The sequence below is a fragment of the Patagioenas fasciata genome, chromosome 3 (genome assembly GCF_037038585.1).
Source record: "Patagioenas fasciata isolate bPatFas1 chromosome 3, bPatFas1.hap1, whole genome shotgun sequence".
NCBI lineage: Eukaryota > Metazoa > Chordata > Aves > Columbiformes > Columbidae > Patagioenas > Patagioenas fasciata.
In genome coordinates this window covers 49,993,011-50,008,400 of record NC_092522.1, presented here as the reverse complement: position 1 = coordinate 50,008,400, position 15,390 = coordinate 49,993,011, and the positions used below count along the sequence as shown (strand labels likewise).

The following is a 15,390-nucleotide window of genomic DNA, read 5'->3' as shown; positions in this document are numbered from 1 at the left end:
ACCCAAATGCTCCACTAGCTGACTTGTGGCTTGGTGGCATTTAAGGTGCTGGGCTCGACCTGCTGAAAACAAGTGGCTTGTGGCTAAGCATTCACAGAGCTTGCCTGTAGCAAGCCATGGGGATGGCCAGCCTCCTGGCTCAAACGAGGAGCGACAGCAGATGAGGTATGAATGGTTCCTGACAGGAAGATGAAGAGGAGAGAAAATTCCAAAATCCAGATCCATTGATCCTCTGAAGTCAGGGTGTGGGGTGATAAAAACTTCCTCTGGCTTTCAGGTAGGAAATGCTGTGCAGGTGGACCAGTGAGTACAGCCCTGTGCATCAGCCAGTACCTGCAGGACAATATAATGCACTGCCTTCCACAAGTGATTTTGTACGCACGTATTTTTTGCAAAGGCCATGTTATAACTCTCTGTAGGCGCTGTCAGACCACTACAGTGTGAGTTATGTGAAGCAGTTATACTCCATAGATTGTACCTGAAACCCAAGCTGCGCCCATGCTGAGTGTTAGAAGGGGAAAATCAGTATTTGGATTAATTCTTTTGACTCGTCTTGTTTCCGCCTTTACTCTTACAGCCCTTCCCCTCACTCCACACAGCCTGTGGGTGATGTTGTTGTTTGCAGGGCTGTGTGCGAGCTATTCTGTGACTTTTCTTTTAAAACGGTTCTTTGAAATTCTGCTGCTTCTGTAATGGGGTTTGAGCATGGTTGCGTCACTGTTGTGATGGTCTGTCAAGCCACCTAATTGGGTTGACTCATTAAAACTTCCAGTCAATGCTTACAAGGCAGCAATCCTGTAGTCCAATACTGTGGCTAGACCCATACTGGCTGACCAAGTGCCTGATTGTGAGTTGGGATGTGGATGCAGAGGTTGACGGGAAACTGTGTCTCTTGTGAACTCAGCCCACAGCTTCTAAGATGAGGCATCAGTGTTATCACACCACTTTGCCTCCTATCTAGTGAGACTAACTGGAACAATTCACTTAAAATCAATGAATAGGTGGCTTTTGGCCTCCAGTTCAGAGTCAAGACTACTTTTGGGATCACAAACCAAACACTCAAGGACCATTTACTACTCTCTGTTGGATAGCTTAGCCTCGATGTTCTTTTTGTTAGGAAGAGTATGAGAAGGAAATGGTGTGAGGAAAGGGCAGATATGTGTAGGCTGTAATAGAAACTAAGTACTTGGAGTAGTTCCGAAATCCATTTTGGCTTTGAATGGAAACCGTTTATGAAAAAAACCTATATCTGCGGGGGCCAAATTTTAGTTAAACCACTGCAAGTGCATTCTTTTATGACAAGTCTAATTTTTATTTTGCTTTAACCTGAGGCAACTAGGCAAAAGGACCTCACTTATTTCAAGAGATTGATTCGCTGTCCTTTTTTAAAAATTTTAACTGCAATGGTGACTTCTAGCACCATAGTTAAATTTATCTTGGAGGATGAACTGGAGCTCAGAAGTACAGGTTTGTGCAGAGAGTGAAAATGAGTGCAGCTTTTCTGCCAACACTGGGCTTAAACTAAACTGTCATAAACCTCTCTTAAATGTTTGTGCAGGAGTTTCATGGGTTAAATTAGGCATGTGGGTGCCTGCACATAGATGCTGCTTTGGCCACTGTGACTACTGAGCTGCTCACAGAAGAGCATCTTGGATGTTTGGTGCTTCCCTGAGTTTGACGGAGAGTGTCCCTTTGATAGAGGATCAGCTTAACAGAAGCGAAGGGCACTGCAACCCTGACTTTAAAGGCTGTGGAGCCAAACAAAATACATTTGATGGTTTAGATGTAATAGACTGCACTGAATGAAGAGCCTGTATATTCAAGGCTGTAAGCTCAACAGCTCTGCACTGAAGGCCTGGAGAAATGAGGGGAAAAATAGGTCCTTGTTTTCCTGCAGAAATGCTTTTGCCTGTGACCAAGTGTGTGCTCTGACTGAACCTAGACAGCCGGCCAGGAGACACTGGCTGCCCAGGTGACATCTTCAGAGGGTTAAGAAGTGAAGATAAACTCTATCGTACACCAGTCTAACAAATGTGTAGCCCAAGCTGAGTCACGTATCATAGTGGTCTTCACAGGAGCTTCTGTGAATCTTGTTCAGCATCACTTAACATGCCATGGAGTTTGGACAGCAATCCTTATGTCAGTGTTGTATGAGAAAATTCTGAAGTGTCACCATTGAAATTTTCTTGGTTGTTGGTGGTTTTTTAAAGACCGGTTTAATGTAAAAGCCCCACTAAGTACCAGCTGAAAACACTTTGCATTACCCTTTAAAATGTTTTTACTTCAGATTTTGTGGGTTAGCTCAGGATGAGCACTTGTCTTGGCTTTCGTGAAAAGCCATAAAAACCCAGACTTTGTGGCTTAGCTTAAATGAGAGAATGAAAACACACTGCACAGCTCTTCCAAAGACAAATTATCTTTCATTTTTAAAAATCCCATCTAATTGTCATTAATCAAGCCATCCTCTGTGCTAATAAGATGGAGGCGGGGAATGGAATGCCATTCCAGCTCAAGCAGCTGTTGCACATGTCAACCAGTTTCAAAACGCTTGGCAAAAGTTGTAAATGCAGTTCTAATGAGATAGACTTGTCTGCAACTAGCAAACAAATACCAGCCGCACCAAAATGTTTGTTTGCTGTGAGACTTAATGGAGATTGTGTTAAAAGTTCTGCATTCAAGGGTACATGTCAAGAAAAGTTCAGATCAAGCACAAGGCAGTGACACCGGAATGCAGCTTTCTCCAAAATCTTTGGTAATATAAAACCTGAAAAAAAGCCTCTCCCTTCTTCCTTTTTTTCTTTTTTTTTTTTTCTTTTTGCCTCATCAGGCCTTATAACTTTCTGGCATCTCCATGCATGAGGTTCTTTGCAAAGGCTGCATTAACAAGCTACAAAGGGAAATATGTACGTTTTCTTACTGGGACATTTGAGGACGGGCTCCTGGTAGGGCACAGACCCCCAAGTCACTCTACAGCATCCCTTGCCTCTCAGGACCCCCCAGCCAGTATGGCTCCATCAGCAGCCCAGGTTGGTTGTGGAGAAGAAAAGAGGCACCCAGCTGAGCACCCAAGGTCTCCAGTATGAGAGCACAGTGCTGAGAGACCAATGAACAGCTTGATCACCCACCAGGCCTGACTGCCAAGCTGATTATGGCTGGTTTTCACAATGCCTGGTTAAACAGAGCACTGGTCCAGTGGGGTTGTACTCCTGTCCAGCTAAGCCACCTTAGTGGATCGGGCACTTAGGTGAATGAGCACATCAGTGACTTCCTGCAGAACCACCAAAGAGACCACCAAACTTGTGTGGCTGGAGAAAGCCAAGCAACAGAAATATCTAAATTTCAGATAAGCCAGGTCTCAGGTAAGCTAAAAGCACCTTACCCCAACTGTGAAGTATCTACAATACTACAATAAAACAAGCCCCACTTGAACCTCTGAAATGAACAGTGAAGTTGAACTTCGCCAGCAACTGTTAGGAAAATGGCCAAGAACAGTCTAACAGGAAAGATACTGAGGATTTGTTTGTTAGTTTTTTCTGCTAAACCATGGTTTTGTAATTACAAATACTTTGTTGAAATTGCTTAGAAAAGGAAGTACACATAAAATGGTCCATACGATCAAACTAACTACATATTAGAGTTGAAAGAATATAAGGCTTGTCTCACTCTGCTGCACTCACACAGACAAAACCCCTTATCAAAAGGAATTTGGATTGAGAAGGCAGATCTCAGTCAACTTCAGGCCCATGTGCCTGGTTTACTATGTGTTTGCTTTACCACTGCCCCAAATGGCCTAAAAGCATAGGACATTCATACTAAACAAAAGCAAAGGCTAAAAGAAAGAGAAAGAGGGATTTGAAAGCTGTCATTTCCAAATAAATCCCTTCTACTCAAAAGTTGTTTCCTGACTCCAGATCAGGAACCTTGAACGAGGTAGCAATTATTTTATGATCCTAAAACTATCTTCTACTAGACTGGGGAGAAACAGGACTACTTTATTTTGCTCAGATTCTCATGGATGTTGCTTTAATCATTCCCCACTTGCTCCTGCCACTTCTCCCCAAGTTTAGGTTTGTAGAATTGTGAATCACTCAATTGAGATGACTCACCAAGGCAGCTCTCCCCTAGTTTCCAGGACAGATGATTCTAGGGTATCAAAAAAGAGTTTTTCAAATGTGGGAAATTACAACTTTGCTCCCTAAGTAAATCAATAATGCAAAGGAGTATGTTGTTGCAGTAAGACCACTTCAAACTGCTGTACTTAAAATAGTGTTTTATAATTTCCATTTAAATGGTTTTCTCTGGGAAATGGCAATAAAACAGAAGCAGCCTGTTCCTGCCTCCCAGCACACTGAGGTATATGTAGCATTACAGGCATATCTCACTGTAAAAGCAAAAATGTCATCCTAGAGTGAGAAAGTTCAGTATTTGATTTATAAAACATTTTATGATTCAACCTTACAAAAGTCTTGGTTTTAGTTAAAGGAAAATTAAACTTATCCTTGAGCGATATAGTGAACTAAACTTTGAAAAGTAAACATGCAACATATTTGTCCCATCATGCACTTTCGCTTTCCATAGTAACAAGCTCACTCCCCTGCTCTCAAAATAGATTTGATGCACAAATAATATTGCTGAAAACACGTCCAAAAATAAAGCTAGGTCTGCTTTACTACAATCCTATTTTTAAGGTCGATATTGCCGAAAATCCATCCAAAAATAAAGTTAGGTCTACTTTACTACCAACCTAGTTTTTAAGGCCAATTCTGCCATTTGGCTGAGATCAAAATAAAGCCTCCCATCTCCTCAATAAACAGTACCACAAAGCACATTGTAGAGGAAAACCAGTAAAGTATGTATGGCTATTTTTACTCACACCGTGTGTAACTGTTAAAGCCTGTGCTGGCAACTAACTATTGCCATCTTATGGGGGCCCTTAGTATCGCTGCAGGTGACATCGAGCTGGCTGCTGATGCTACTGAGCTTGTTATACACCCCATCACCGGCAACTTAGAAGTGCTCCCTCCAAGCTCAGTCAAATCCTGCAGTACAGCTCTCTTTTGAAAGACACACATAACGTGTTTCATATTAAGAACAAGTATTGCAAGATTAAAATCTTCCCTCTCCCTCCTTTCTCTGACATAAAATTGTATTAAAGACATCTAATCCCAGGCCAAGTAGATCTGCCAAACCCCAACTTCAGCTTCTAGCAACCCAAAGTGGTATTTATTGTTGCATTTGTTTTGCCAAGCTGTACTGCTATAGTCCACTTGCCTAGACAGTTCTGTAACTAGATAGTGCTCAAAGTGCTTCATTAATTTAAATTGTAGGCATGGTATGAGATGACTACTGACCTGATTTACACAGAGGAAGTACAGGCACAGAACTAAGGAGGGTTGGAGACAGCCAGGGCATTGCTACCTTCCAGCCCTAGCTGACAATGATCTTCACAAAGCTGAGTAACTTGGTGGATTAAAAACAAACAAAAAAGCCCATCTCATGGTGCCTTTTATCTGTAAGACATATCTGACAACTGTAATTTTTGAATGTGTTTTAATACTAATGAGCAAGCAAGCAACACCTAGCTGAGCAGCCCATGAACATTTTCATGTTCACACATCTTGTGTCTCTCCTGCAGCACCTGACTCTGAGCATCAGCAGTGATGACATCAGGGAAGGGCATAACAGGGAAGTTAAAAACAAATTGGGAAACAAACCTTCCCACATCACTGGTTCCAAACCCATCTACAGAGGGAGTGAATGTAGTGCTACCTCCTGTAAAAGAAATTTGGTATTTTCAGCCCAGTGGCCCTGTGAAAAAGCTTTCATCCCCTCCTGTTTCTTCAGCCAGATGTACTCTGCAGGGACACAGAAAGCTCAAAAGGATACAAAACAGCCACGTCGCCTGCACAAGTGCTCCAACAGGATAGCACTTGCGCTTGGCGGCAGAACACTTGCATCACTGGTACCTGCTGTTGTATCTCTCCTGAGACTGCAAATGAGGCCTAAACACTCACCTCTTATGTCTACTAAAACAACGTAAGGACAGGCCTAGACACCTCAAACTAAAAAAAGTAATTCCTAAAATCTGTTTGCAGTTTGCATCCAATTTTTTTTTAAATTTAATCAGTGCATTTATTTTGGATGTAAAATTTACCCTTACATATAAAAGCATCCAATTTTTTTTTAATTGTATCAGTGTAACTCTTCTACACATGTGGCATCCTGCAAGAGCGTTAAATTCATTCAGGTACAAATTATAGTTCCCTTTGTTACTTGCCCTTCCCTTCACTGTGGAGATCTTGCATACTGCAAACAAACCTTTCTCAAGCACAGGCATGTCAACTTGTTACCCTCAGCTGCTTTTCTTTGCAGTTTAAATACTATTCAGTTTCACAAGACTTCACCAACTTTGCCTAAAGCTGTAAAAATCTGTTGCAAAACACTCGAGCAATTGAACATAAATCTGGTCTCAGATAGCCGCGCTTAAAGTGCTTTAATTGAATCTTATAGAAGTAATAGAGCCTGAATTTAATTTGCTATTGCTGATTTGTACTTCAAATATAGATAAGCTTTCTGTTCTTAGAATGATTGCATCGTGTGTGGTTTGATCAGTACAAAACAGCGAACAGCTACACAGTCATTCATAAAAACCTTGTCCACTTCATATGACTTTTGCAAATAATGTTAAACATCGCATTAAGTAACCTGAACCCATCTGGAAGTGCTGACAGGTGTGTCAAGTGTCATTCAGACCGGGACGCTGGGCTCTTTCCTTACTGCCCAGCTATGCAGTTCCCTCCTTACTCTGCCCAACAGTGGCACCCAGGGGACACTTCGGGAACTGGCACCTGTTGGAGCCACCATCAGTTCACATGCACCAGCTTTTGACTACCGAATTTCAAAAACACTACCGGCTACTCCAACAGGCCAGAAAGCCTGAGACCACCACCACTGGTGAAGACGAGCCAGAGCGAGGGAAAACATACAGCACCTCAAATGCTGCACAGGAGGCAGTCAGCCACGTCCAAACAGGAAAGAAGGTTACTGTATAGTCAACTGCATCAGCAAAACTGTTTGTTCAAAAAAGAAGTGTGCCACATCAAGCAACGAGATATTTTACGTGTACTTTTCTAAATAGCTACAGACTGTAAAAGATTCCTGGGCAAGAAATTATTTTGCCCTTGATGATGTAGCTCTGCTTTTCTGAAGGTCCTAGTACTCAAGCCAGTTTCCAGGAGTGCTATACAGCACATCAGTCTACACTTCATGCAGTTTCCCAAGAATCCAAAGCAGCAGTAGGGCTATCAAAGCCCTTGGACATTAACAGGCATTCAGAAATCTGCATATTAAGTTATTTTCCATCAGCAGTAAGAAAAGGATGATGCTTCAGATTTTTGCCATTAACCGAATAGAAACACATAGAGGTGAACCCAGATGCAGAGTCCAGGACTTAACTTTGGAAGATCCCATTTAACATTTTTCCCTCTTACACAAAGAAATTGGTTTCAGGTGACTCATATTTATAGTCTCTCTAAATAAGTACAGAGAGGTCAAATGCCAGGATAGCATGTCGGAGAGATAAAGGAGAAGACAGGAAAAAGCAAGCTGTGAAGTGCAGAGAAGGCAGCACAAACACAACAAATGCTTTTCTCACTAAACCAAGGCTAAACTGAAATTGTGATCAGAAAAGTCTATGAACCTAAATTTTAGTAAGTTTAAACTCCTCCACATTGTAGCATAAGGGATTGCAAAAAGTGGATTAAACTGACATTGTAATTAGATTGATCAACAGATTAAGATGAAATGAATGAAACTGACTTGTAACTTTTAGCCGCTTCCTTACCATGAACCACTCTGGTTTCCAAAAAACACTGGCACTTCTAACAAGGTTGAAAATACTCAGGACTAAAGTATTTGAACTTCTTGAAAAAATTTAATAGGACAAAAGTCTTCATAATACAGATAAATTGTACATCACAGATTACATGTTTATAAGTGAACTGAATTAGTCTTTTCGTAATTGGACAGTTTCCTCTTTGATTCCATCTTTTGTCACAATGCAAATCTTAAGCGCATCCCCAGTGTACACGTCTCTCTCAGCAGCAGAAATAAAGACATCTTTAACCAGCTGCAAAGCCTTCTCCAGGGTCAGAGGTAAATGTTCCACATTTTGCATGTTCTTGAAGCCAATCTAAGAAAAGTGGAAAATGCATTTTAAAGGAAGAATGATCCATCTAGCACAAAAGTTGTTTCAGTCTCTGCACTAGAATGAGCAGATTTAGGCAACTTAGAAGAAATGGTTGATCTGTTTCAGAAACCAAAGCTGGCAAAAGTATTCCTCCACAGTTTACAGCTGCATGATCAGAATTTTGCAAGTGCTGATCCTCTTACAAAAGTGACTGGAAGCACACCCAGCAGACGGCCAGCACAACTCCTCCCACCCATTCAGCACACGTGAGATCTCAATGAACACGCAGATCTGAATTGATCTCACTCTTTAGAAATTTCTCACTGAGGTAGCACTACCAAAACTGCACACAAGCTTTTTCTCTAGTCACTTCGTACTTAGGATCATTTATTAAAAGCAAATATTCCTAAACATATCTCGAATTCAAAAATAACAGTTTTTATCAGGACATAACTGGTCCTACTAAATAGTGTATTTTAGGTGATAAAAACTTAAGTGTCCACTTAAACATCAGAACTGGAAAAGGACAGGAAGGGTCACTTACTATGGCTCAAACTCATAAGCAATAAAAAGCAACTGATGACAATTCTTCTGCAGTTAATAGAGTCCAAAACTAAGTCAAAGTTTAGAGGTTGTTTTGTTTTGTTTTGGTTTTGTTTTAGAGAAAAGCCACTACTCCCTTCTCACCTGATAAGAACTACGAATGCCTATGGCTTTTTTAAACACAAAAGTTGACATCAGGCTCAACTGACTAAATAATACCAATAGTGGAGAATATAATGAGTAAAACAGGCATATTTATGCTATCAGCTAGGGGAAAAAAAAAAACAAACAAACACAACATCAAAACAACATAATTCCCCAATTAAAACATTTACCTGTATTTTAAACAGGCAGTTTGCTGTTTGTATCATATTAAAAACCTGAACAGATTCTAAAGCAAAACTTTGATTTCTCCTGAAAAGGTAGAGCCAGATAATTTATAAACACATAGATTAACAGTCCTACCTGTAATACATTTAAAATTTCTGGCAAAAGTAATATTCCCCAAAAGTCAAGCTACATTAATTTGAACGTCACAACGTTTACTGAGATCATTAAAAAAAGAAAAACAAAAAGCCCAACCTCACACAACTATTTACCTGGTTATCAAGCAAGGGTTGCAGCATGGCACTTGCTGATCCAGCTGCTTTGAAAGAATCTCTCTGGTATGAGCCCACCGGATCAAAGCTATACACTGCTCCCTTCCCTGAAGAAAAAAAAAAAGTATGTAATCACAATGCAGAAAGATTCTCAATACAGATAAGCATTTACATCAGACACCAGCTCTCTCCATAAGTAGTCTCTGGAGTACCACAGAATTCAGCAAACCTTTACCAAATAATACTGCAGGATGTTCAGACCATGCTTTCTACGGCAGGCTCACTAGGGTTGTGACCTGGTACTATATGCAAGGTTGTTTTCAATATTTAAGCTGTAACCATGCTCTAACAGATGTTTTCTACAGTACTTACCACAGGAAAAAATGCTGATGCAGAATAATTAAAGGAGGAGAATGTGTTAGAGCACAGTGCCACACAAAGAGCTCTGCTGGTTCTAAAGCTAGCAAAAATAGGCAGTTCAGCCATCATTCTTGAACAATATGGTTCTTGAATTACCTTCAGAGTGTGCTTGGATGTCTTTGCATTGCTTTCCTGGAACAAGGGATGATGCTCTGGTCTTTTACGCACTCCCCTCTGCAGTCAGGTCAGGTTGCACAAAGCTTATTAGCTTGTGCCAGCATCACAGATGCAGACGCACTGTAGCTCTGATGCATCAGCATTTGATGAGGACACACTAGTCAAAACGCAGCACCTGGCCAAACTCATCCTTTCTGTTCAGACAGGCTGTACCTAATTTAACAAAGTGTCCAGGACACATGGAAGCACAGCGCAGGTAGCTCACCAGCCCTCAAAAAGCCAGCAGAGATCCCAAAAGTAACACTACATCAGAACAAATCAATCTTGCTGCACCCAAATTGAGCCCAGGCACACAAACCTGCACTCTTATTCTTATCAACTACTACAGCACCCTCATAATTTGAGATTTACCATTACACCGGGCACATTAATCCCTTTCAAGGCTCCACACATCATAGACATGTCTTTGCAAGACTGGGAAAGCAGTGTAATTAGTGGTAACAACAAACTGTGGAGAATAGTTGAAATTATCTAAACAAGACCACCTTTGAGCTCCTGCTCAGAGCCAGAGAATACAGTATTTTATCAACCTAACCAAATGAAACTATTGGACAAGAGCACTGGAAGGGCTATATGTTAAACTACAGCTTCCCTGTAGAAGTCATGATTTTCATTAGAGACTAGCTAACAATTAAAAATCTCTTTGTAAAACCTGCCTCTGGAGTAAACTGTCATATTTAGTAACCTCTATCACACTCATAGGCTGGAGTAACAGTACTACTAACATCTCCTTTAAAGACACAATCAAGAATTCCAGCAAAGCTGTTATAAAGTATTCCAGTCTAGAGTAAAGTATGAGAAGCAGTCAATGTTAGCAGATTTCACTTGTAATGAAATAATTATAACATCGGTTTTAGGCTTTCAGACCTTCAGAAATGGAAGAAAGTTAGGAATGGAAACTAGGAAACTACCCAGATGCATAATATACATTTTACCTGTGTAAGAACCATAATACCTAAAGGTAGATGTTAGGAATAGGAACACAAACTTTGTTATTCCATCAGTACACCTGAGATGTAAAAGGACAGCTATTTACCTACAGAAATTTAGCCCCTTGTTTTTTCCTTTTTGTTTAAAGTCTTACCTTCTTCATCAAGTCCGCCAATTATGTTGTAAACATAGTAAGGAAAGAAACGTCGAGAATACAGAATTGTAGACAGCATCGCTGCAATAGCCCCAGTAGTCATGGTCTTGTTGTTGGAATGCTTGTACATCTGCAAATGGTACCACATGTCCGAGAAGAAAGTCAAACACTAAATTTTACATTCAATCAGAATTACATTTCTTTAACCTCACCACAGAAGAATCTGACACTAATCAAGATTATTAGCTATCATGATTACTGAAAACACACTGGCTTAAGAGTAAATGCTTGTCACAAGCCAAAAATTAATACTTCTCCAAAGTTTTGCAAAGAATAGATGTCACCTCATTAACATTATCCTCTCCAGCTCTTCCATTCTTTAAATTTGTGGCTTTACATTTAGTAAGAACACAGCATCCATTTCCCCTGCCTGATCTTTCACTAGCAATACAGCCATAGTTAGGATACAAACACTTGAAGAAAACCAGCAAAAATTGTATTTAAAATGTATTATTGGTCTCAAATGTGATGTTACAAATACAAGTTTCTAAATACAATAAGACAGTTAGCTACCTTTAATCTTGCTTCTATAATTTTAGTGAGAGTAAGGCAGTCACCATGGAAACCACTGCATCCAATGACCGTTCGTTCTGTTCTGTAAAACATAAAGAGTAGTTGTTTTGTTGCGATTTTAGATTTAGTATGAACTATACCACTTTCTTACACAGTAGATTATGATGAAAACACTGAATGTATTTTCAGCAACCGCAACCTGCATCTTGGAGAGGACTCATTAAGTGCAGGACCACACAGACGTCTGTCTGCAATCCACCAGCTTCCACAGCAAGACTGACTAAAAGAAATTCTTAATTTCCTCATGCAGTTCTAACTCAAGCTATTGCCATTCAGTCTTGCTAGAGGCTCTGTTTGGCCATGGGGAGCCTGTTACATCCCATTCCTCAGCCCAGTTTTACTCCATTTGGGCAGAGGACTGTGTTCAGACCGTACAACAGTTGTGCAACATTTATTCTGTAGGTGGGTTCCTGTGTCAGCACAACAGAAGGTATCCAGCTGTAGGTGCATTGTAGAGGGTTGGCTCTTTGCTCAGGTTCAAAACATTTCATGAACACCGACTACAAGTACACACATTTGAAATTTAAATTCTAGTAAACTATAGTCTACAACCATTCACACACAATTCTAGACTCACACAAAGCAGTCATTCAGAAAACAATTTAAATTGAAATCTTCTCTCAGCCTGTCACTACAATTACAGAAAAGCATCATGTGGAGTGTGCAGATTGTACCACAGTAATTTCCACTTGGACAGTATCAGAGAGTTAAAGATACGATAAGGAGCTAGCGAGGAGAAACATAAGTTCATACGATCTTGTGTCATCAATTAAAAAAAATGTTTACGTAGCTGATGGCAGCCTACTAGGTGAGCACCTGCTACAGTCAAAAGAATGTAAATGATATGTATTTTTTAAACCAAGGGGATGCTATCTAAGGGAAGTCAAGATAAGCATGCAATGAGCATTAAAAGTTCAATAACTGAACTACTGACAGGTTTACCTCTCCTAAAACAAACATGTCTTCAAAGCGCCAGATGGCTGACTACAGAGACAGAGTACAACTGGCAGCAGTGGGCACGCTTGTGTACCAACACCAGGTGTCCTGATGAAGCAGAATGACTTATCACAGAATTAAGTTCTTTTGATTATCCAGCCAAGAAAACACTTAGCTTACATTAGGCTTTGTATCATGCTAAAAACATTCTGTTATTAGCTAACATCCAGAGCACGCAACAAGAAATCTGGCTGTATCTACAACACCACATCACATCTTGCATTATAGCAAGAGCCACCATGACTCCAAAATCAATTTTGTTATTTCCCTTTTTTTCTGAGAACTCTGCTTAAAGAAAGTGATAGATCATTCCAGGCATGTGACATGCTCATCAATAAAAAAAAAAGAAATTTCATCTAAATCAATTCTTACAAAATCTGGACTTACAGTTTGTAGCATTTTGGACTGTCCCGGCAGTGAATTGCATAACCTTCACTCAGACGTGTGTCAGAGGCAACAAGAGAAAAGTCTTCTCCAGCAATGGCCAACACAGTCCTTAAAGAAGAGTATTCATATAACCATGATTTTTAGCACAAATATTTTCTTAGGCAACAGAGGAACAGACTAGATAGCAGTTCTATACCCAGACCCATGTTTTGACAAGCATCTTATATTCCTTGCTGTTTCCCACTATGCACATCCCTACACGTGACTCAAGATTGAAAGAAGAAGATACTAGACACACTGAAGAGAATATATGTACGTGATTCTCTACTTTGACTACAAACTGTATGGAAACTTGGTAAAACATAGATTCTCTACAATGCAAGAACCAGACTCAATGGACTAGCGATTTTAGATGCCTGCTATAATGAAAGACTCACCCTTCTAAAATAGTTTGGCTCTCCAAGTAAAAGCACTCCAACCAAGTACTAAGCATCGGTATTGTTATACTTAAATGATCATCACTTCTTTAATCTGATGGTATCCTTTGTTATTTATTTCCAAGTAACTGGCTTTGTGATTGCCATACGTGTGCTACCACTAAGTAACAAACAGCCGCCCTTTAAAAAGTAGTTAGGCATTATTAAAAGAAAAAAAAAATCTAAATACTGTCGTGGCCAGATTCTGTCACCAACTCACGAGGAAGTTATGACTTCACAGTTGTGACAAGACAGCTTTCAACTCACTTACAGGTTTAGTAGCTGGTAATATGACCATTACACGGGTTCCCTGAGCCACTCTAAATAAGCAACCCTGCAGGGAACGGCAGGTTCTTATTTTGACCCGTGAAAGTTCAGGAAGCCCCGAACTAGCCGAAATGGCCAAAAGCCACAGGGACGTGCCAAAATACCCCAAGAGCTGCAAGGTCCCGCGAGACTCTCAGCCCTGAGGAAGGCCGACCCCCGCTCTCCTCTTGCTGCCCCCCTTTCCCCTACAAAGAGGTACCCGCAAACAGAGACAAGCCCTCACAGACAGCCAGGGGTCTGCAAGAATACAACACGAAAGACTCAGCGCTACCGCCTCTCTCCTCGGGGCCCGCTTCCCCGTGGAAGGTGACGTCTCAACCCGTCCCACCCCCGGCCTGCGACTCCTCACCCTCCGTTAAAGGTGTAGGGAGAAAAGCGGTTCTGCACGGGCGCGCCGGGCCCGTAACCCATCTCGGGCCCGAAGTCGACGTAAGCAGCGGTGGACAACATCGCGGCGAACCCGCTCCCTGCTGTCTCACGGCAAAATGGCGGCACCGGAGCCGGAAGTGGCGATCCACCGCTCTAGGAGATCGGCGGCGAATTCGTCTCGTCTGCTCTGGAAGACATCGCGCTCCGCACGGGCTGGCGGTGGGGGCGCTGGCGCGCGGGTGCCCGCGGCCGTTGGGAGAGGCGCTGGCCGGTGCCCGCCTGTCAGCGGGCGGTGCGCATGCCGCCGCGGGCTCTGCCGGTGCCGGTCCGCGCAGGTTCCCCCGGGCACGGCGCGCAGCAGCAGCAGCGGCACCGGTTCTCGCCCGGTCCAAGCGGTGCCATCCCCCGCCTGCCGAGTGCCAGGTGATGGAAGCAGGCGGGTTGGCAGCGGCTGCGGTGAGGTGATCGAAGAGCCGCTGGTGTTTGAGCAGGCAGGGAGCAGAGCGGCTGCAGCTCTGGGAAAAGGGGGATTCTCTCGATAAACAATGTGACCAGTAAGGGTCAGGAAGCACCAAGGCCGTCGAGGTGGGTCACGGGATGCGGGGCCGGGCGCCACAAGCGGGAAGGGGCGCGGTAGAGGCGCAGGAGAGGCGTGTGCTCCTCTAGAGGAGGAGCGCGTCCCTCTGCCCAGGCAGCGCCGCTGTTGCTGCAGTCTCCGCGAGACCCGCGCACGGGCGGCAGCGGGGACCGTGAAGGGCTGGCACTGCCGGCTGTGCGACTCCAGCAACGAGCACGGGGCGGAGAGTTGTGCAGCTCAAAAACGAGTAACAATCTCCCCGCACATGACCGTGTGGCCAGGCCCGGCGCAGGAGCCACACGTAACACCGCTGGGGAACAGTGGCCCCGTGGGCGCCGAGACATAGCACCGGCCGGCCCCACTCCCCACGCCTTCACTGAAGATGGTGGCGGGGAAGGCGGTGCAGGTGTGAGGCGGAAGTGACGCGAATGGGGCGCGCCGGCGGCGCGGGGCGCAGCTCGGCTCCAGCGGGCGCTGTGCGGCAGCGGGGTGGCGCCGGGAGCGGCAGGTACCGTCTGCGCCCTGCCCGCAATTCCCCTTCTTCCCGGCCAGCGGTGCATGTGGCGGCCCCGGGGAGGAGCGGGGGACGACGGGTGCCAGCGCAGTGGGGCCGC

The 15,390-nt window shown here is 43.1% G+C and overlaps 1 protein-coding gene across 1 annotated transcript; it reads right to left on the bottom strand.

Moving 5' to 3' along the window:
* Positions 1–7,913: 7,913 nt before the first annotated feature.
* On the bottom strand, positions 7,914–14,340 carry PSMB1 (proteasome 20S subunit beta 1). Its single transcript, XM_065834290.2, has 6 exons — positions 14,180–14,340; positions 13,028–13,135; positions 11,585–11,666; positions 11,012–11,141; positions 9,331–9,437; positions 7,914–8,191 (listed from the first exon to the last, which is right to left on the bottom strand). The coding sequence occupies exons 1-6, from the start codon at positions 14,278–14,280 to the stop codon at positions 8,006–8,008; spliced, it is 714 nt and encodes a 237-aa protein (XP_065690362.1). The 5' UTR covers positions 14,281–14,340; the 3' UTR covers positions 7,914–8,005.
* Between the last annotated feature and the right edge of the window lie 1,050 nt (positions 14,341–15,390).

Excerpts from the sequence above, each read along its gene's own strand:
- PSMB1 (XM_065834290.2), bottom strand. The coding sequence starts at position 14,280 with ATGTTGTCCACCGCTGCTTACGTCGACTTCGGGCCCGAGATGGGTTAC. Across the intron at positions 13,136-14,179 it reads CCCTACACCTTTAACGGAGG|GACTGTGTTGGCCATTGCTG; the intron begins GTGAGGAGTCGC and ends CTCTTCTTTAAG. Across the intron at positions 11,142-11,584 it reads TTATAGAAGCAAGATTAAAG|ATGTACAAGCATTCCAACAA; the intron begins GTAGCTAACTGT and ends TACCATTTGCAG.